The following is a 23,900-nucleotide window of genomic DNA, read 5'->3' as shown; positions in this document are numbered from 1 at the left end:
CTTTCATTTGTACATTAATGATATGGCAGAAGATTTGAGGGGAGGGAAATTCGGTTGTTTTCTGACGATGCAAAACTGGAGAAGGCAATAGTTGATAAAGGTGATATAGATATCTTTCAAAATGATTTACATAAATTTGCAGTGTGAGCAAAGAACAATAGTTGACAATTTAATGTTGTAAAATGTAAGGTAATGCACTTCGGGATGAAAGGATTATATTCTTCATGTCATATTTGTGTTACTAGATTACAGGAAATTGAGATAGGGAACCGGGAGGTGGTGGTGGCAAGGATTCAGAGACTGATGACCAAGCTCTTGATAAGTCTGTGGAATTCTCCTACGAGGATAGACTGAAGGTTTGTGGGTTGCAGAGTTTAGCTGACAAGCAGAAAAGAGGGGGATATGATAGAAACTTATAAGTTACTAAATGGATTCTATAAGATAACACTAAAGAAATTTTTCAATATATGGGAAGTAGGGGGAAAACAAGGTGTCACACTCGGAAGTTATATAAGAGTGTCGTTAGTAAGGGTATGCGGACTAGGTTCTTTACTTGGAGAGTAGTGAATAAGTGGAATGGATTGCCAGAGTAATCCCAACAGCGAATAAATTTAAGGAGATGTGTGATAGGTATTGTTCATAGTGAAGAATTTATGGAGACAACACACGTGTTAGAATAATAACTTTACTTAATATTAATAAAGTAACATTCAATGTTTCAACCTCTGCATTGAGGACATCATCATCAGGAAAAGATAAATATGCACAGGATAGAAGCTACATGACACTGCACTATACAAATGTAAGATGAATCGAAATGTTTGTTAATCATTTACCCTAGTTAGACCTCTGGTGGAAAAAACAACAACAACAGAACTACATTAGACAATTTCTAAAGTCCTCTCGTATTAGCTTGGTTGGCCGAGTGGTTAGCGTATCTGCTCCCCAGCCAAAAGGCTGCGGGTTCGAATCCTACCATGGGCATGGATGCTTGTGAGTGTCTGTGAAAATAGTGGTGGTGGTCAGCAGTAGATGGCACTAGTGTAGATAATGAAGGTAATTGCAGTTGGTGGTGGTGGGGGGGGGAGATGGAGAACTGGAGAGTAGATGCCTCCTTTGATGAGGCCTTGGACTCCCTGGAGGTGTTATGTAATAATAATAATAAATAATAATAATAAGATTTTCTTCTGTTTGGGGTTGTTCTGGATGCTATACAGGTTGAAGGTGAGTCCTCCAAATTCTTGGAATAATTAATTCACCATTCATGTTCAGATTTGGATGATGTTTCAGCATTTCACAAGCTTCTTTGAATTTTCTTTCAAACCAGGTTTTGGTGCGGTGTAGAGACTTTGTGCCTTTCCAGTCAATTCTGTGATGTTCAGAGTGCATGGTCTGATAGGCCTGTTTTACCTGTTTTACCATATTTAATGTGGCATTTGTGTTCATCTTTTCTAATTGGGATGGTGTGTCCTGTTTCCTCTAAGGTAGGGTATAGGTATATTGAATTTTGTAAACCCCTGGGTGGGCAAGGTATGGAAGAGGATCTTTGGAAGAACTAAGTTAATTTCTTAATTTTGCTGGGGATTTGAAAGTTGTATCAATATTGCATTTAAGTAGAGTTCTATCATTTTTTTCTGAAATACCCCCAATGAATTTTGCTCACACAGCTGTATAAAACAAACTACTCGATAGAATGATTTGCAATTTCACATGGATGTTTATGACAGATGTACCAACTTAGAAAAAAAAAATCTTGCTGATAATGTTGCCATCTATGATCAAGGCCGAGAACTTTTCAGACCATCCTCATACTTTCTATTCTATGTAATTAGTTGACGCAAATATATATGACTCTCTCCTTTGATCTCAGGTATTTCTTCCGATCCTAATATTTATATTGGGTATTTTCCCTTTTTTCTCTTGTTACCAGAATAGTTTTTTTTTGAAGCTGAAATTAAGTCCATATTTTTCACTTAGTTTTATTGTCTCTTCTAGTAGGTTTTGAAGATCTTGTTCGTTTCATTCAGGAGTACAATATCATCTTAAGTTGCTTATATTTCTATCTTCTATATTGACTCCTATAAATTCTATTAATTCTTGGAAGAATACTCTATATTTTCAGTATAGGGGTTAAACAATATAGGAGAAAGAACAGAGTCTTGTCAGACACCCTTCTTTACTGCCTCCGAGGTTTCTTCTACAATTTTTATTGAGGCAGTTTACTCCCAATATAGATTTATCTATAATCTGATATCTTTGCCATCTACACCTACTTTTTTGATGCATTCTATCAGTTGTTCATGTTCTACATTGTCAAAGGCACAGTTCTAACACTGAAGAATCCTTCTCTAGTCCCTTTATTTTACTGAAAACCGGTTTGGGTCTGATTAATTTCCAATTTCATTTTATTATTATTTCTTTCTAGGATGATATATAGTATTATAACTTTTGCTATCTGACTGATCAGACTGGTTCTGTACTCTTCACAATTGATTGTCTTAGATTTTTTTAGGTATTGATAGGAATGTTGAGTGCTTAAGATCTTTTGACAGGTGTCCAGTTTTTTGTATATTTTATTTTATTACATATGTCCGTCAGTGATCTTATGACCTTATCATTGAAAGCCTTTAAGCATTCTGCCATAATTCCAAATGTTCCTGGAGCTTTTCCTGGTTTCAGTTTCCTAATGGCATTTCTTACTTCCCAGGTCCCTCCAAATTTTTTTGCGAAAACTTATCTATTCTATCATTTTTAGACGTCCTTCTCATCCGTTCACCTTCAAGTATTCTAACAACAGTTTACAGAAAACCAACTTTCACAGGTCGTTATATTCTCAAAGAATCTGCTCATCATTCTTGTCAAAAAACAGGAATCATGAAATGTTTAATCCGACGAGCCAAAACTAACTGTTCAACTTCTCATTTATTACAGAAAGAACTTTCAACTATCAAACATCACATGAAACTAAATGGCTTCTCCAAAAAGAGTACACAACATATTTTCGATTCTTACAATCCAACACAGAACAGCAAAGATTCAATACTTCGAGTTCCAATTCCTTACATTTCCGGGATTTCAGAACCAATTTCAAGAATTCTGAAGAAATATGATTTAACAGCCAGTTATATACCTATTAACAAATTATCCACCCATTTTCCTTCATCTAAAGATAAACGCTCAAACTTGTCTCTACCCGGTGTGTATCAAGTTCCTTGTAATTGTAATCTTTCCTACTTTGGACAAACTGAATGTTCTATAGAAAAAAGAATTCAAGTGCATCAATCATCAATTCAACACAACCAACCCAAGAAATCTGGATTAGCTCAGCATGGATTAGAAACAAGCCACAACATCCTTTGGTCCAAGACTATCCTCCTACACAGATGTCGCTACAAATTTGAATGTTTATTTAAAGAAAGTGTGGAGGCCTTACTTCAATGTCCTAACTTGAATCGTAATGACTGTATATCTATATCAAAAATTTGGGAAAGTTTAATCAGGATAACACATTAATTTTTATTTTATTTAATTATTTATTTTTGTTGTAAATTTCCTATATTAGTCTAATGTTATTTAAGATTATTATATGAATTTCTGAATTAATATCTTTAATAATGACTTTAAAAATGTTTACTCTTCTAATACTTAGCGATATGACATCACACGGCTCGTTCTATGTGTGAATGATCAATTGTTCATATTCCACCTTGTTTTTTAAAACTATTCCTATGCAGCCATTGAAGATGGTCTGTAATATTCAGACCGAAATATTTGGCAAATTAAACATTATTCTTGTGTAAACGTGTATGTATTTCTAATCATTATGTCACAAGTGTCAGTAAAAAAATCGAACAAAGTATTATCAGATCATTTTCTTTACAAAACTGTATTAATCTTATTCCTCTTGGATTTCTATGTCCTAGGCCTTGATTTCCCATGCAGGAAGTCTGAGCCTACTTTAGCATTTAGATTGCCTATTACGATAGTTATGTCATCTGATTTAGCATTGTTAAGTACATATTGAATATCTTCATAGAAGTGTTCTACATCTTCATCTGGGTAATCAGAAGTGCATATATCTGGATGATAAAAATATTAAAAGGTTGGGCTGCAATTTTTAATGCAATTGCTCTGTCACTTATAGGCCAAAATCTAAGTAAGGATTGGCCAATCTTATTTTTTAGTACAAACACCACTCCATTCCTATGATTATCTCCATATGAATATATAATTTAATGACTCTTTATGTTAATTTTTCCACTATTAGTCCATCTGATTTCACCGATACCAGCAATGTCAATTTTCATTTATTTCGAGTCCTTACATAAGGTTATCTAACTTCCCAGCTTCATATAAGGTTCTGCATTTCAAGTTGCAAGCCTTAATAGAAGATTCTTGGTTTTCAGACAAGAAAGATCAAAAGATACTCTCCCCAGAGGGTTTAAAGTACCTTCTCCATATGCTATTTTCATAGTATCTGTCTTACATTCCCTAGTTTCTTTTCTTCTTCTCTGCAATCCAGGCAACAAAAAGTGCAGAGGGTCCAACCTTGTCTCTACTGCTTAAATCTGACATGGTTTTCTGTTTCATGGTTTACTATAGATGGTTACATAGTGAGGTTCCTTTCTCTTCCATGGTGACTTGCAACATCTCTGTTTTGTCTCAGAGTGGGCCGGAACTATGTCACTAGTTTGCTGTTATGCTTTCGTTACCATTAGCAAATTAAATTTTGGTCATCTGTTAACTCTGCCATTCCAGTCTTCAAGTGCAACAAGGAGGAGACACTCTCCTTCACTACAGCATAAAATGCTGATACCCTCACTTAGTTTTACATGCCAGTCGAGGCATGATCTCAGGGGTGTGGCCGCTGGTGCACTCTACTCCAGAGGTGAGTGACTCAGACAATATCAGGACTTTGGACTGCTGGCTATGGAGAGAGGTTGAAAAAATGTGGATTGCAGAGTTTGGTGGATAGAAGGAAAAGAGGTGATATGATAGAAAAATTTAAGTTAGTGAGAGTATTTTATCAGATTAATCCAGATGAGATTATAAAAAAAGAGTAAAAGTCGAGAGGAGGAAAAACTAGAGGTCATCCCTGGAAGTTATGTAAGAATATGGTGAACAAGAGTAGATTTTTTTAAATGGATAATTGTCAGTGAATGGAATGCATTACCAGAATGCATTCCATTTTTTAATACGAAGAGTGTTAAGGATTTTAAGATTCGGTATGATAAATATATTTGTCAGTTGAATGAACCTCCCATGATGAGTCTAGCAACCCCATGGAGAGTGCAACAACAATAATAAAAATAACAATAATTTAATTTCAAAAACCAACAGTTTCCTTTCTGCTTTTTTTTTAAGGTCCAAGTTGTTGTTGATAGCATTATACTTTCTATAATTTTATTTTTAGAGATGTAGGAATTTTGTTGTTTTTCCAAATTTTATTAAGTTTATTCATTACTGACCATGCAGCATCTGTGTTTTACTGTTACTATGCCATTTAAATCTGAAGTCAAGTATGTTCCTAGGTAATTAAAACCAATAACTTGTTGTATGATTTCTTGATTAAGTGTTATCTGTATTTCTTCCAGGTGTCTTCCAATTTTCATTATCTTTGTTTTATTTGAATTTATAATGTTATCATAATTTCTGCAGGTTTCTTGTAATTTGAAGCTGGTATTAGAGATTTGATATTTTATCTGATTCCAGAGTTGTAAATGAATGCATTGGCAGATTTGAGCTGTTCTGAAAAAAATAAAAAAGTTAGTGAATATTAACTATAAATTTAGTGAATATTAACTATAAATTCAGAGCTAAAACCCAATCTTTACTGTAGCGACTGTCTCACTATCCCAAACGTCTGGGAAATTGCTATCTTCAACTGTATAAAATACATTTATTACTTATATTTTAATTTAATTTAATTATAGCCAATAGTTTTTAATCCTTAAACACATGACTGTATGTAAAAAGTTTTTACCTTGGGTATAATATATGTTAAAGATACCAAGCTATTTTAAATATAAACCTGGTTTCTTGGTATCTTTAACACATGACTGTATACACAGAGGGATGATTTTTTTTAATGTAATCCTATTGTTGTTTAATAACTGTACTGAACAATGTCTTAAGATACATAAGATGAAACATTTACATATTATTAAAAAGTTAATTACTGTTGTATATGTGTGAATTTACAGTTAGTAGTGTTCTTGTTAGAATTTTTTGTTGTTTATATTGTGTTCTGCTACTTGTTTATTCTCATTGTTTCTGTTTCTGAAAATGGCACCCATAAAGAAACGCATGTAGATAACATGAAAAGCCTCGGTATGAAGATCAAGCTCTGCCTTGGATTTTTCACAGTGGATGCGTTGTGAAAATTGCTATATGTATGCACCAAAAAAATGTGAAAGATTTGTGAACTCTTTGGATAAATGAGTAAATGGGCACAGGAGTGTGGATGCCTATTCATCATTGCAAAATGTAAGATTTTAAAATTTGAGAAACAAAGATGAGGTGTAGAATTTACACTTGGTGGGGATATGTTATTGAGAGTGGAGGAAATAAGACATCTTGGGGTGATGCTGGGCAGGGATCTAAAATTTAGAAGACACGTTACCAAAATTGTGAGGACAACACAATGAATTCTGGGAATGATGCAGAGGACACTGACTTGTAGAAGTAAGGAAATTCTTGTTCCATTGTATAAGACCTGGATTAGACCACATATGGACTACCATACACAGATTTGTTCACGTGGTTTTCAAAAGGACGAAAAGATGTTGGAAAGGGTCCAGAGCCAATTGACACTAAGGTAGTTTCTGATCTTTGGAATGTTGAATATGAAGAAAGGTTGAGAAGATGCAATTTACAGAGTCTAGTGGATAGGAAGAAGAGGAGTGATATGATAGTGATATACAAGTTGTTATGAAATCAATGTTGAAGAGGTTTTTCATAAAATGGTGGGAGATCAGCGGAGAACAAGAGGTCATCCCTGGAGGCTGTATAAGGAGGAGAACAAGGGGGTGAGAAGCAGGTTTTTGCATGCAGAGTTGTGAATGATGGAATGCCTTGCCTGAGAGTGTAGTGTCTGCAGAGAATTGGAATATGTTTAAGGCGAGGTATGATGAGCTGTGTGTATGACAAAAGGACCTCCTCATAGATGAGTCTTTGACTCCATTGGGGTTGTTAGAATAATAATAATAATAATAATAATAATAATAAGAGTAGAAGGCAAGAGAGGTAAATAAACAAGAGGTTATCCCTGGAAGTTATGTAAGAGTGCAGTGAAGAGGGATATGAGGAGTAGATTTTTTACGTGGAGAATTGTCAGTGAATAGTATAGATTACTAGAATGTGTTGTTAATGCAAAGAGTGTTAAGGATTTTAAGATTCTATACAATAAATATGTTGTCAGTTGAATGAACCTCTCACGATGAGTCTGCCAACTCCATGGAGGGTGCAATGATAATAATAATTACTACATCATCTGCATATATGATATGTGTGATTGGTCTTCCATTAATGTTTACTCCTTTTGTTGAGGACAATGCTTCTTTAATGAGTTCTTGGATGAAAATGTTAAAAAGGTGAGAGTGGGGAGAGTGGGCATCCTTGCATAGCTCTTCATTTAATTTCAAGTTTTTCAGCAGTGATATTTTTATAGTGAACTACTACACTTGTATTCTGATAGTAGTTAGAAACAAATTTTAGTGTTTCAAAATCTGTATTTTTCTTTGTTAATATCTGAATAAGCTTTTCTTTATAGGCAGAATCAAATGCTTTTTTTAAATCCACAAAACAGTAATAAAGGTCTCTCCCCTTGTCCCATGCAATTTTGGGAAGACTATGAAGAGTAAAAATATGGTCAATTGTTGACTTGTTTTTTTCTAAAGCCAGCTTGTTCTTCTTCTATTAGCTGTTTGTAAATATTCTTTAGACAATTCTGTATTATTTTAAAAAGATTTTGTAAGAGTGGCAAAAAAGAGTAATTAGTCTATAATTGCTATGTTTTTGAACATCACCATTTTTATGTATAGGCAAGATTTTGTCTATTTTCTAATCATCTGGGATAGTCCAAGTGAAAAGAATATTATTGAAAAGTTTGGTTAGTTGTTTAATTAGATTAGATCCACCACTGTTATAGAGCTCTGTGGGTATTTCATCAATTCCAGGTGCTTTTGGTGATTTCATCTGATTAAGTGAAGAGAATTACTTCTTTCTCTAGGATTATGGGTGCTGTATCTTTCTCACTGGTTGGTATATATGGATGAAAGCTTTTATCTTTAAAAATATTAGAGAAGTAATTGTACCAGATGTGTTCCATGTCCCTAATATTTCCTGTTATCCTCTCCTGAGAATCATTTATGGTGAGGGGTGAAGGAATGTAGTCTTTGGTAATCAAACTCATAGCACTCATAATTTCAGAATTGTATGAAACTGCCTAATACTGGCCTGCTAATTCGCTTAAGGTATTTCTCATGTTCTAATCGTGGTCACTTGCCTTTGGATCCTTTCCATCACTTCATCCCTAAGAAACCCAGCTGAGCAGAATTGAGGACAGTAATCCAGATGTGGATTTCAAGGTACAATACGTTGAAATGATTAAACATCAGAATTAAGAGTCAGGAGTCAGAGCTTAATCCTTAAATCCCAGATCCACTCCAGGAATTCTATTATTACTATTACTATTATTATTACGGGTATCTCCATGGAGTCAGTAGACTCATCGCGGGAGACCCAAACTAGCAAAACAATATCTGTCATATCTCTTCTTGAATTCATTTACAGACGAAGAGCTCACAACTAAGTCAGGCAATGAATTCCACTCATTCACCACCCTCCAGGCAAAAAACCTTGTTCTGACACCTTTGTTGACCACACTCTTCTTTAATTTCCAGAGATGACCTCTTGTTCTTCCATCACTTTCACACAGCTGAAACATTTCCCCTGCATCAATCCTATAAAAACCTTTTAGTAATTTGAATGTTTCTATCATATCCCCTCTTCTTCGCCTATCAACCAATCTCTGCAATCCACAAGCTCTCAATCTATCAATGTAGGGAGCATTTTTTATATCACTCACCAACTTGGTCACTCTTCTCTGAACCCTCTCCACAGCCTCCTCATCTCCAAGGAATCCAGGTGACCAGACCTGAGCACAGTAATCCAAATGTGGAAGTATCAATGCTTTATAAAGGGGAATAATAACCTCTTTATCTCTGGATGTCAGTGTGTTCCTCAACAACCAAGTAATCCTATGTGCAATCTTGGACACCTTAGCAATGTGTCCTCTGAACTTCATCTCCCTATCTACCAATACCCCTAAGTCCCTAGCCTCATCAATCTCTTGGAGTACCTTTCCATCGATGTAGTACACAGCTGGTAATCTTTTAATCCCAAAATGCATGACTTTACACTTTTCCACATTGAACTGACATCCATTTTCTTTTGCCCATTTTACCAGCTTATTTAAATCCTCCTGCAAACTTTCAACATCACCTTGATTTTTTATTGCACTACACAACTTTGCATCATCAGCAAACAACTGAATATCTCCCTTTAAGCCGTTTCCTATATCATTTATATACAAATTAAACAACATTGGCCCAAGCACAGAGCCCTGAGGCACACCACTGGTCACCTGCCTCATTCTGGACTCGGCTCCTCCATACACCACCTTATGGTATCTCTCCCTGAGCCATTCTCCTATCCATATCACCAATTTAATATCCATTCCCATCTGCTCCAATTTGCGTAACAGTGTTCTATGGGGTATCCTGTCAAAAGCCTTAGCAAAATCCAGAAGTACCACTGTGTAGCCAGTTCCTTTGTCCAACTCAGATGTTATTCTATTATGAATAGTTAATAGATTGCTAAGGCAGGATCTACCTTTAACAAAACCATGTTGGCCTCTATAGAGTATCATATCCTGATCCACCCATTCTTGAATTTTGTCTTTAACCAACTTTTCCAATACTTTTACCACTACTCCTGAGATGGTGATTGGTCTGTAATTCAATACTGCAGTTTTAGAGCCACCCTTATGCAAAGGAACCACTTTGCCTAACTTCCACTCCCTAGGGACCATACCTGAGTTCAAACTTAAGTTAAATATCCAGGTGAGAGGGGTTGACAATTCATTTGCACATTCACGCAACACCCGAGCTGATATTCCATCTAAGCCTACCGCAGTGTTTGCATTTAAGTTTTGCAATATATTTAATACCTCTGATTCTTTAGCTTCAATTCTCATATTAGGTATTGCTGTAGGTATAGAGATATCCTCACTTGGGTGATAGACTTTTGAAAAGTGATCACTCAGTAACTCGACTATTACATCTGATTTTGTCACCTCAATACCGATGGTATTGAGGTGACATTCTGACCCCAGAATTCCTGGAGTTCTATTAAGGCTTTATAGAGAAGAATGATAACTCTCTTATTTCTGCTAGTCAGTGTCATCAATCTAACAGACAAGCTTAGGTGCTGAATGTTATTCATAACTTATTTTAATGGTATTAACAACATCAAACAAACAATTTTATAAAAAAATATATTTATTAATTAGCTTATATTTTGCTGAATTTCAAATCTGCATCTTCAGTGCACAAAGCAGCATGTTAAAGCTTATATGTGACAATGAGTAAGTGAAACAATTCAAATTGTAATGGACAAAAGATCTAAAGTCCTAATTTGGTGCCCTCTAATGTAAAAAAAAAAGCAGCATTACAGCAGTATTACAAGAAGTATTGTAGAAGTTGATTTTAAAATAACATTCTTCCAAATTTTTGGCAAATTAATGCAACCATATTTGTTCGTGTTAGGTGAATTCATAACAATGGCTGACTCTAAAAATAATCTTTCCAACCTGTAACGATTTCTAAATAGCACATTAGTTTTCTTCCATCTAATCCTGTGTGAATTAGTGTCCAAAGCATGGTCTGCCAATCCTGACTTACTATAATAATGGTAGTGAATGCATTTTTTATGTTCTCTAAGGTGGATGTTAACAGATCTTCCTGTCTGATCATAGTGGGCCAGGTCACAGTCATAAGGGACTTCACATACTCCAGGATATGCTGAAGGGTGAAGTTTATCTCCTTAGGAGAGTGGATCAGAGTTGCTAATTTAACATGAGGTTTGAATGTGGTGCAAAGGCCATGTTTTATTAGTACTCTGGCTATCTTTTCTGATGTACCTCTGATGTAGGGAATAGGAATAGTAATATTTTGCTCCTGTGTATTAGAGGAGGGAGAAGTAATGGGGCTATGTAGTATTTTATCTATTTTGTAGGAATTGTAGCCATTGGCCAAGAAAGTATGGCACATATATTTAATTCTGTGGAAAGAGCTGTATCATTGGAACAAACTGCTCTGGGTTCTGTGTATAAGTGTTTTAAAATACCATATTGTTGGGCTGGATGATATGATTGTTTATGTAGATATCTTTCTGTGTGTGTGTGTGTGTGTTGGCTTTCTGTAAATGTAAAAAGATAGTGATCCATTTGAAAGGCACGTGACTAATGTGTAAAGAAAAGGCAAACAGTTATTAGATTCTTTTTCAAATATGAAGTGAATTCTGGGATGTTGGCTGTTTAGGTAGGTGACAAAGGCATCCAAAGTGTCTTGTCCACAGGGCCATCATCAACAAAGCGTAGCCACACTAGGGGAATGTATGTAGCTGTGGAAAGTATTTTGTTTTCAAAGTGTTCTATGTAAAAGTTTGCTAAAGGGGAGGGGAGAAGGGAGGTACCCCCATAACAGTACCGTTAATCTGTTTGTAGATTTTTTTTTCTCCATGTAAACTAACCTGCATACATTGTAAATTTGAATAATTCAAAAATATCAGGAGGAATCTTAGATTTTATTAAACCAAGAGTGTTTATTAGTGGTACATTAGTAAATAAGGAAGTAACGTCAAAACTTACAATTATGTCTGAATTTTTAAGGATATGATTTTTAACTAATGATTTGAAATGGAGTGAATTTTTTACAAAAGTAGAGAAGCTGCCAGTAAAGTGGGGGGGGGGGGGGCAATAGACCTGGCTAACTATTGGGCAAGTTTATAAACAGAATTGTAGTATGAGATGTAGGTTCTGCCATCTTTCTTGGGCAGGCCTAGTAAAAAAAAATGTTTGGGTAAGGACAAAAAAATTTCTCGTGCTATTTTACATTAATAAAATTAAAATTCTATATGAAAAAAATACTTACAGATTAAGATTTGTAAATGAACTAGTTGTCATTAAGAAAGATTTGGCCTTGATTATCTCCTCCAGCTTTACAGGCTTCATTTTTAAGTGGTTGTTTTGATTTTCAGCTTCTTCAACAGTATAAGATTTAGTATTCATCATAATTACGTCTCAGATTCACCTGCACATATAGATAGGCTTAAGTATTAGTGGTTATTAATAACAGTGTTTCAGATTTTAAACAACACCAGGGAAAAATAAATAATGTATTGAACTAATATTTCACTGGATTTCCAACTAGCATCTTCAGAACACAAATTACAAATGTGGTAAATATACAGTACTTAATTAGATAGTTGTAGAAAATTCAAATTGTAACTGTGAAGGAACATGTTCATGGTCTAGAGCATGGTCTGCCAGTCCTGATTTGCCATACAGATGATCACAGATGTGGATTTTATGTTGTTCAAGGCAGATGTTAACAGATTTCTCAGTATATCTTCTTCTTCCTCTTCTTGAGTATTCGGCAATTGAGCAGGTTCATCTTTTAGTATCAGAAACTTTCCTTCCACTCTCTTCTGTTCTGAGCCCTCTCCTTCAAGGTTGTGTACCTCTCCATTCAGCATGTCATCTAGCATTGTTTTCCTTACTCTTCCTCTGGGTCTTTTTCCGTCTATTTTTCCTTCGATGGCATCTCTGATGATTCCATACCCTCTCAGAATATGTCCGATTCAGTTTCCCTTGTTTCTTTTTATCCTCCTTAACAGACTTCTTTCTTCTTCTACTCTATTTAAGACCTCTTCATTAGTTATTTTATCTGTCCATTTGATTTTTTCCATCCTTCTCCAAATCCGCATCTCAAAGCTTTCCAAATTAATTTCTTCTTTCTTCAATGTCCAAGTTTCAGCTGCATAGAGGGCAAAATATATAAAGGTTGTATCCATTGATAATTATTATTATTATTATTATCCCGGGCGACTCCAAGGAGTCGACAGACTCATTGAGGGAGGCCCTAACATCATGTCAAGAACAACTATTCGACATTCACACAGTATCTATCATACCTTGCCTTGAACTCATTCACGGTCGTAGCAACCACAACAGACTCCGGCAGCTTATTCCACTCATTCACCACTTTCCAAGTAAAAAACCTAGTTCTAACACCCTTGTTAACCACATTCTTACCCAGCTTCCATGCATGGCCCCTAGTCCTCCCACCACCAGTCCTATTTTCAAAAATATCTTCTCGATTAATCTTATAGAAACCCTTCAGTAATTTGAATGTCTCAATCATATCACCCCTTTTCTGCCTATCGACCAATTTTTGCAACCCACAAATCTTCAACCTATTATCATAAGGTTCATTCCATAGACCTGCTATCATCTTGGTCACTCGTCTCTCGATCCTCTACACTTCCTCCCCATCACGAAGAAACCCTGGCGCCCATAACTGGGCACAGTAGTCCAGACGGGGTCTTATCAATGCTCGATACAGAGGAACAATAACTTGTTTGTCTCTGCATGTTAAAGTATTTTTCAGCAACCAAGTGATTTGATGAGCTGATTTAGCCACTTTTGCAATGTGCCCCCTAAACTTCAATTCCCTATCCACCAATACTCCCAAATCCCTGGCCTCATCAATCTCCTGGAGTACGGTTCCACCAATGCGATATACTGCTGCTATTCTTTTCACCCCAAAATACATAACCTTACACTTTGCCACATTAAATTGACATTCATTTTTCCTAGCCCAATCCTCCAAACTATCCAAATCAACCTGTAAAATTTTGACATCCTGTGCACTCACAATTGCTCTACCCAACTTTGCATCATCAGCAAACAAGTGAACACTTCCTCTCAGATCCTTTCCTATATCATTGATGTACAAATTGAAAAGTAGTGGTGCAAGAACAGAGCCCTGCAGCACACCACTAGTCACAAGCCGTCTTTTAGACTCAACTCCTGAATAAACCACTCTCTGGTATCTCTCCATCAACCACCCTCCTATCCATCTCACCAACCCTATATACATCCCCATATGCTCCAGTTTACTGATTAGGGTTCCATGTGGTATCCTCAAAGGCCTTGGCAAGGTCCAGTAGAATCACTGTAAACCCATTACCCTTATCAAGTTCAGCCGTCACTGTGTTATAAAACGTAAGCAAGTTACTGAGGCATGATCTACCCTTCACAAAACCATGTTGTCCCCCATACAATATCCCATTTTCATCTATCCAATCCTGTATTCTTTTCTTGACTAATTTCTCTAAGACCTTGACAACGATTCCTGATATGCTAATCGGTCGGTAATTTACAACAGCAGTCTTGGAACCACCTTTATGCAGTGGAACTATTTTCCCCTCTTTCCACCCCCTCGGGACTAACCCAGACCCGAGACTCAAATTAAACAAAATGGTCAAGGGTACTGACAATTCTTTAGCTGCTTCTCGTACGACACGAGCTGATATACCATCCAATCCCACAGATGTATTGACATTGAGGTTATGCAATAGTCTACTCACCTCCACTTCATTCACCACAATTAACGTATAATCTACTGGTTCATTCATTTCTGCAATGTCACCATCTGGATGATATATTCTTGCAAAGTGCTCACTCAGTAACTCAACTATATCAACTGATTCAGTTACCTCCCTACCATCGGCATTCTTTAAAATCATTCTACTATATACATTTTTCCTTTTACTTGCAACATATCTAAAAAACTGTTTAGGATTCTCTTTAGCCTGCATGGCCAATGTTCTTTCGTAATCTTTTTTGCTTTTCTTACCACACTCGTTACCCTTCTGGCCTGCGCTTTATACCGTTCATGTGCCTGCCGGTCACCTTTCTACTTAAATTCCCTCCATAGTTGTTTCTTTTTTTTGCAGCTCAAGCTTAATGGTGTTATTCATCCATTTAACCCCTACTTGATTTATTATTCGGACTCTAGGTATACAGTCAGCCACTGCTTCATCCAAACACTTCTTAACTGCCTCTCATGCACTATCAACTTCTAGTCCTTGCAGTTGTACATGCCATGGCACTGAACCAATCAAACTCCTAAGCTTGTCATACTTTCCAGCCCGATAATTCCACATGTACCCTGTCTTAATTGTAAATTCCACACCTTTAGCCACCTCCCAAGTCAAGACCCTATGATCACTCTAACCAATTGGTGGCAATGTGGTCATATTTGTTACAGCCAAATCCTCAGATGTAATTACTAGGTCAAGCACTCTCTGATCCCTAGTATTTTCCATTACATGCTGTCGCAGATAGTTATCCCTTAATAACCGCATAAAATCCAATTCCTTCCTGCCGTGTGTCCTCTCCTCACTCCAATCAATGCGACCATAGTTGAAATCCCCCATAATAATTACCGTCCTTCTACTCATTTCTTCTATTTGCTTGTGTATACTGTCTCCGCCATCTTTTCCATCACCTGGTCTATAGCAGCACCCAATTGTATATTTTGTTCTGCTAGCCACAATCTCACACCAAATGGCCTCAAATGTGCTCTTTTCTCTATCCTGCAATTCAAATTCTATTCTCCTTGGCTGCAGCTCATCAGCTATCATCAACAATGCTCCTCCCCCATTTTATTCTCCCTGTCATTCCTGAACACACTATACCCATCACAATCAATCCCACTAGCTATATCATCTACAGTCAGCCATGATTCACTAATGCCAATAACCTGTGGTCTGGAAGTGCCAACCATGGCCAAAAACTCTTCCTTCTTGTTCCTAATACTCCTAGCATTAGTGTACATGAATTTAAGACCCCCATTAGCCCCATCCCCACCTTGATGCCTTATATTAACTATCCCATTGTGATTTGTTGTCCTTATTCGCTCGGGCATATTATACTCATTCATACATTCAACTGCCTAAAGTCTATATATCTACTCTCCCCCCCTTAATAAAGCTAGTTTCCCTGATTTTGCACATCCACTACATTCAGCAACACTTTTTCATCTCCTTACACCGTATCCATTCAAATGCAAGCCATCCATCTTATATAGATCCTTTCGCCAATCGAACTCACTCCACACATCCACAAATTCCACACCACTCGTCATACATAACCCACGCATAAAGTCATTTGCAATTTTGGCACTCCTCTTAAACACTTCAATGTCATACCGTGGCAAAAGACTAATCCTCCTAACTCTCTCACTCTTTTCTTTTGCTACCTCAAACAATTCATTCAGGTCCTCTATATAATAATGCCTTGTCATCTGCGTATCTTATTGCAAATATCTGTCTACATCCAATCTTCATTCCTTCTTCCGAATTCTCCAGTGCTTCTTTAAACATTCCTTCAGAATACATGCTAAACAAAATTGGTGAGAGAGAACAGCCTTGTCTTATTCCTCATCCAATGATACCTGGTTCTGTTGTACCATATATGTCTCTCACCATGGCAGTTTGTTCCATATGTAGTGAAATAATTAGCCTTCTGTCTTTCCAATCTATACCAATCATTTCCATTACTTCCACCATCTTATTCCATGATTTACAGTATATCTAAAGCATGTTAAATCGTAGGCAGATGAAACTGATCCATAGGAAAATGGAAGAAGGTTGCTAATTGGATGTGTGGAGAGAAAGAGGCATGGAGATTTTGCAGAGAACTTTAGCTTTCTGATGTACCCTGAATATAAGGGATGGGAATAGTTTTGCTGTAAGCTGTGTGCATTTACAGGAGGAGTGTGGGAGAGAACATGCAGTTGTCTGTTTTATAGGGTTGTATCCATTGGCTAAAAAAGTGTCACAAAGGTACCTAAATTTAGTAGGAAGCCATTTTTATCTAGTCTAGCCATTTTTATACAATGAAACCTGTGGTGAATTCATCACTAAAAAACACATGTACTAACCACAGTGATAAGTTTTAATACATAAATATTTCATCCCAAGTATCTTGGGACATCCTCAGTACAGTAATTCAAACAATACTAGGAATAACACACAGGTAGGACGCATGATTACAATGGAATCTCAATATGCGTGCAGTAACGTGTTACAGAAGTATAAAATATAACTGAACAAAAAAAACAAACAAACATATAAAGAGACTATTTTACACAATTTTGTATGACAATTTCCCATACTTTATTTTTTTATTATTATTATTACGGGCAACTCCAAGGAGTCGATACTCATCTAGGGAGGCCCTAACATCATGTCAAGAACAACTATTTGACATTCACACGGTATCTATCATACCTCGCCTTGAACTCATTCACAGTCATGGCACCCACAACAGACTCTGGCAGCTTATTCCACTCATTCACCACTCTCCAAGTAAAAAACCTAGCTCTAACACCCTTGCTAACCACACTCTTGCCCAGCTTCCATGTATGGCCCCTAGTCCTCCCACCACCAGTCCTATTCTCAAAAATATCTTCTGAATTAATCTTATAGAAACCCTTCAGCAATTTGAATGTCTCAATCATATCACCCCTTTTCTGCCTATCAACCAATTTCTGCAACCCACAAATCTTCAACCTGTTCTCATAAGGTTCATTCCATAGACCTGTTATCATCTTGGTCACTCGTCTCTGGATCTCTCCACCTCCTCCCCATCAAGAAGAAACCCTGGTGCCCATATCTGGGCACAGTAGTCTAGATGTGGTCTTATCAAGGCTCAATACAGAGTACCAATAACCTGTTTGACTCTGCTTGTTAAAGTATTTTTCAACAACCATGTGATTTGATGAGCTGATTTAGCCACTTCTGTGATGTGCCCCCTAAACTTCAACTCCCTATCCACCAACACTCCTAAATCCCTGGCCTCATCAATCTACTGGAGTACGGTTCCACCAATGTGATATACTGCTGCTAATCTTTTCACCTCAAAATGCATAACTTTGCCACATTAAATTGACATCCATTCTCCTTAGCCCAGTCCTCCAAACTATCCAAATCATCTTGCAAAATTTTGACATACTGTGCACTCACTATTGCTCTACCCAACTTTGCATCATCATCAGCAAACAAATGAACACTTCCTCTCAGATCCTTTCCTATATCATTAATGAACAAATTGAACAGTAGTGGTCCAAGAACAGAACCCTGCGGCACACCACTAGTCACAGGCCATCTTTCGGACTGTACTCCTGAATAAACCACTCTCTGATATCTCTCCATCAACCACCCTCCTATCCATCTCACCAACCCTATATACATCCCCATATGCTGCAGTTTACTGATTAGAATTCCATGTGGTATCCTGTCAAAGGCCTTAGCAAGGTCCAACAGAATCACTGTAAACCCATTACCCTAATCCAGTTCAGCCATCACTGTGTTATAAAACATGAGCAAGTTACTGAGGCATGATCTACCCCTTCACAAAACCATGCTGTCCCCCCATACAGTATCCCATATTCATCTATCCAATCTTGTATTTTCCTCTTGGCTATTTTCTCCAAGACCTTGACAACGATTCCTGATATGCTGATTGGTCAGTAATTTACAACAGTAGTCTTGGAACCTCCTTCATGCAGTGGAACTTTTTGACCCTCCTTCCACCTCCTCGGGACAAACCAAGATCCGAGACTCAAATTAAACAAAATGAACAAGGGGCACTGACAATTCTTTAGCCACTTCACATACGACACGAGCTGGTATACCATCCAATCCCACAGATGTATTGACATTGAGGTTTTGTAATAGACTATTCACCTCCACTTCATTCACCATAATTTCCGTATAAGCTATTGGTTCATTCATTCCTGCAATTTTTAATACTTTAGGAACAGTAAGAATGTCGTTGTGTTTTAAATTATGGTCTGTGTAGTAGGGCTTCAGCACTTTCTTTGTATAAAAGTTCATGTTTATATAAAGATCTATGTAAAAGTTTCGACTTTTCCTAATGGATCCCATGGTTTGGGTTTTCAACTCCATGTTGAGAGAGACCAGATTTCTGCGGTTTGAAAAGACGAATGTGGTCTTGATGTTCCGAGATGTGTTTCTAAACAGATCTACCTGTCTGTCCAAAGTAAGACAAATTGCAGGAGCATGGAATCTCATAAACGCCAGGTAACATCAGAGGTGAGAGTTTGTTCTTAGGAGAAGGTAACAAGTTATAGATCTGGTTGATGGGTTTGTAAGTAGTGGCAGAATTGTATTTCTTCATAATTTTTGAGAGATGTTTGGAGATGCCTTTGACATAAGGTGAAATCCTATGGGCTTCTTGTTGTCTAGGTTGATGTGTGGGGAAGTGACTGATGATTTTTTGAGTTGTTTTAAGATTATATCCATTTAGTATGGCTGTATTTTTGATTATTTCTAGTTCTTGGTTTAGAGATTCTTCAGAGGAGCAGAATTTGTTTACTCTGGTAACTAGTGATTTAATGATGCCAAATTTCTGAGATGGATGATGAGCAGAAGAATTGTGAATGTAGTGACCTGAAAATGTAGGCTTGCGATACAGATGTGGCGATGGAATCGTCTTATTTTCTTTGAATGTGTAAATCCAGAAAGGATCAAATCAACTCAGAAAATTAAATAAGTTACTTGATGAAACCTCCTCCTTAGATGAAAAAACAATTAAAAAACTCAAGACATGCTAGACCTCCAAGAATTTGTGGCTTACCTAAGCTTCACAAGTTTAATGTTCCACTCAGACCCATCATAGATTCTATTAGCAGCCCGACTTACAAGTTATCAAGATAGGCCACTCAGCCTCTTCAATCAAAAATTCCACAGAGTTTCATGCAAAAATAAAAGACATTCAACTGTTAAAATCTGACTTGTTAATTAGCTTCGACATTGTCTCCCTCTTCACTATCATTCCCCATAAAGAAACAGTAGAATTATTAACTCAAATATTTCTGTTTGATATAGTTGAATTATTATAACTTGTTATTATATCCGGTTACTTCACTTGGAAATGTAAAATTTACAAGCAAGAAGAAGGAATAGCAATGGAGTCTCTTTTATCACCAAACTTAGCAAACCTGTTTCTAGAACACCTGGAAGAAAACATTTTCACTTTTGAACCCAAAACAAAAATTTGGCTACGATATGTCGATGACATCTTTGCAGTCTGGGATCATCCCAAACATGAATTACAACTGTTTCTAGATAAATTAAACTTTCTTCACCCTTGCATCAACTTTACACTAGAAAAAGAATCTCCACAGGGTATCTCCATTCTGGATTTACACATTCAAAGAAAAGAAGATGGTTCCATTGCCATGTCTGTCTATCGCAAGCCTACATTCACAATTCAGGTCGCTACATTCACAATTCTTCCACTCATCATTCATCTCAGAAATTTGACATCATTAAATCACTAGTTACCAGAGCACAAAAATTCTGCTCCTCTGAAGAATCTCTAAACCAAGAACTAGAAATAATCAAAAATACAGCCATACTAAATGGATATAATCTTAAAACAACTCAAAAAAATCATCAGTCACTTCCCCACACATCAACCTAGACAAGAAGAAGCCCATAGGATTCCCATACCTTATGTCAAAGGCATCTTCAAACGTCTTTCTAAAATTATGAAGAAATACAATTTTGCCACTTCTTACAAACCTATCAACCAAATTTATAACTTGTTACCTTCTCCTAAGGACAAACTCTCACCTTTGATGATGCCCGGCGTTTATGAAATTCCATGCTCATGCAAATTGTCTTACTTTGGACAGACAGGTAGATCTGTTCAGAAATGCATCTCAGAACATCATGACCACATTCGTCTTTTCAAACCACAGAAATCTGGTCTCTCTCAACACAGAGTTGAAAACCCAAACCATAGGATCCATTGGGAAAAGTCGAAACTTTTACATAGATCTTTATATAAACATGAACGTTTATATAAAGAAAGTGCCCTACTACATAGACCAAATTTAAACCACAATGATGTTCTTACTATTCCTAAAGTATGGGAAATTGTCATACAAAATTGTGTAAAATGGTCTCTTTGCATGTTTTTTTTTTTTTTTTTTTTTTGTTCAGTTATATTTTAATTTACTTCTGCATGCATATAGAGATTGCATTGTAATCATGCACTCTAATTGTGTGTGTTATTCCTAGTATTGTTTGAATTACTGTACTGAGGATGTCCCAAGATACTAGGGATGAAATATTTATGTATTAAAACTTATCACTGTGGTTAGTACATGTATTTTTTAGTGATAGTCTAGCCATAAATACTGATTATAACTTGAATGGTGCATAAACCTTTAATCTATCAGTAAAGCATTTACAGCTTTCAGCACCTACAAACCATATGTGTCCAACTTTTGCCTTCACATATGCCGAAAGTATGTGAGGCCACATATCAATGGTAGCATTCATAACATCCAGTGGAAATGCTACCAATGCTCGCTCCAAATCCAACTCCAAATTCAGGCTGACGATGCTGGGGTGTCATTTTTTGCAGGCTACTCTCTGAAGTTCCAACCACAATTTGAAGTTCAATGGATTCAAAGTGGGATTTCCAGATGGCCAATCAGATGGTGATATGTGGTTGGGCACATTTGCCTCCAACCACTGTTTGTTTGGTCCTTGTCTTGTGTGCAGGAGCTGAGTCCTCTTGTAAGATCCACTGTCTGTTTACTGTGAAACGAGGCATTGTTCAGGAACCATACCACAGCACAGTGTCTTGATAAACTTTGGCAGAGGTTCTGATCCCTTTCTCACAGAAACGCAACTTGGATACCCCCCCCCACCCCACACACAACCATCACTGACATGCAGTGATGACCTTTCTGAATCCTGGCTATGACACATGCTATGCAACAATCTAGAGCATATACCCAATTATTTTGGCAGTTAAACAACTCTTCAATGAAAATCTTCTCATCTGTGAAGGATATCTCTGTGTTTGTTGTTCACATATCACTAAAGAAGTGCTTTTGATTTAATCACCCTCTGCCACATAAGATGTGGTGTTAGGCAGTATCCAGTAGAACAATGATAGCCTCTCACTGCAGGTCATCACTTAGTACATGTGACACCCAGTGACATCACGTGCCCATTTTGGTTGAGTGTGATGTCATGTGGCTTATGCTACCTGTCTACAAAATTCATGTCAATTTGATCATATGATTGTATTTTTATCAATCTATGAAAGTTTTTAAGAGTGCAAAGTGCATCAGTGCTCATCTCAATTGGTCCAATGCAATTAATTGTAGGATAACTTTGAATACTTTAATTTATCAATTAATTGTAAACAAATCTGCATAGAGCAGGGAGCAAAGTGTAACAGATATTGTGAAATAGAGAAGTGTTTCATGTATCCAGTTTGTGCATCTTTGTGCTTGCTCAGCAAATTTGGAAGAGGAGGACAAGACTTACCTCCTTTGACTAGAATCATACAATCTGTAAAAACTCTGGAAGAAAATGGGACATTCAATAGATTGCCAATATTGTTTCCTATTGTAAATATAAGCAAAAAAAAAAGTTATAAATTATAGAAAATTATATATTAAAAACTTGTTTACATTGGCGTCCTAAACATGTCAGTTCATACTTCATGCATGCAAAACAGATGAAACTCAGAAAACAAAAATAGCAACTCGTGACAAATAACAACATTCAATTGGATTGGTTGACAAAATAACCAATCATAGTCACTGATTTCTGTGTGCTGCTGTCTCAGCACACTCCCTGCCTCATCTTCTAGGTGGTTTAAAACCACATTAAGAATTTGACTCACTGCAATCTGTATGTCTGCTCAAAGGTGTCCGTATTTGTGACCACAAATATGGACACCTTTAATGTGGTATTAATGCAAATGTGATGCAATGTTTATGTGTCGAAAAGTGTCCTCTTCATGAAGCATTAGTACATTGTGTTTCATTTTAGGAATCATGCAAAGCCAGGAACAATTAGGGGAGTCTTTAACAGAAATAAATGCAAAAATATAATATCGGTGGCATTGCTATTGTGTGGGTGTGTGCACAGGGCTGTACTTATCCACAGGCACATGAGGCTCAAACTCGAGGCCCCTGAAAATTAGGGAAAATTTAAGGGTCCTGGAGCACTCTAGTGCTTCAGACCCCACCAGTCTCAAAAAAGTTAAGTATGGCCTGGTGCATGCACACCTAGCACACACTGAATATATGCCCCTGGTGACATCATTCTCTGCAAAACATCCATCTCTCACGACATCACTTTCTGCATTCTCTCAGGATTATGAAGGCATGCCTTCACAGACCCCCCCCCACAAGCTGTTACATCCTAATACAGTGTCGCTGACCTGTTCTTTGGTGGTCAGATACGTCTTCTGTATTGTTATAATGGTTAATAGCCTGATACATAATCATCCTACTGATTGCAAGTATTGTTAGCATGTTGAAAATAACAGGTGGCTGCATTCCAACCTTATAAAGTGCTATTACAGCTACAGGTTATCATATTCTCCCCCAATGCATGTTATACATGTACAGCTAGACAACTCTCTACTGATAAACACATGAATATTGGCTGCACACAGTGCCATACTAATGGAACCAGGCTCTCTGTGGGCAGTTTAGGGTGTGTGGAGGTTGTAACAGTATTTATGTCAAGACTGAGTATTTAGTATAGCCAAACTATTGATTTTCCAAAGATCTGGAAGACCATCATTCTAAGACTACATTTAGCCTGACTTCTCTGAATTAACTTCATCTTTATGCAATCCCTAGAGGGCACTTTTTAGGACATCGGTTACAATTTGAACTATTTCTACAATTATGTAATTA

General features: G+C 36.9%; 1 protein-coding gene across 3 annotated transcripts in view; it reads right to left on the bottom strand.

Moving 5' to 3' along the window:
- Positions 1 to 23,900, bottom strand: part of Rsph4a (Radial spoke head protein 4a) — a 241,698-nt gene that overhangs the window by 201,092 nt on the left and 16,706 nt on the right. For all 3 annotated transcript variants that reach the window (XM_090399837.1, XM_090399835.1, XM_090399838.1), the window contains exon 2: positions 12,216 to 12,374. In XM_090399837.1, coding sequence (XP_090255963.1) covers positions 12,216 to 12,355 — 140 coding nt within the window. In that variant the 5' untranslated portion in view covers positions 12,356 to 12,374. The remainder of the gene's footprint in view (positions 1 to 12,215; positions 12,375 to 23,900) is intronic.

This window comes from Typopeltis vanoorti, chromosome 11 (genome assembly GCF_054136105.1).
Source record: "Typopeltis vanoorti isolate ZY-2024b chromosome 11, IOZ_Tvanoo_1.0, whole genome shotgun sequence".
In the NCBI taxonomy this organism is placed as follows: Eukaryota; Metazoa; Arthropoda; class Arachnida; order Uropygi; family Thelyphonidae; genus Typopeltis; species Typopeltis vanoorti.
The sequence above is the reverse complement of the archived record's forward strand: the minus strand, read 5'-3'. Positions and strand labels throughout refer to the sequence as shown.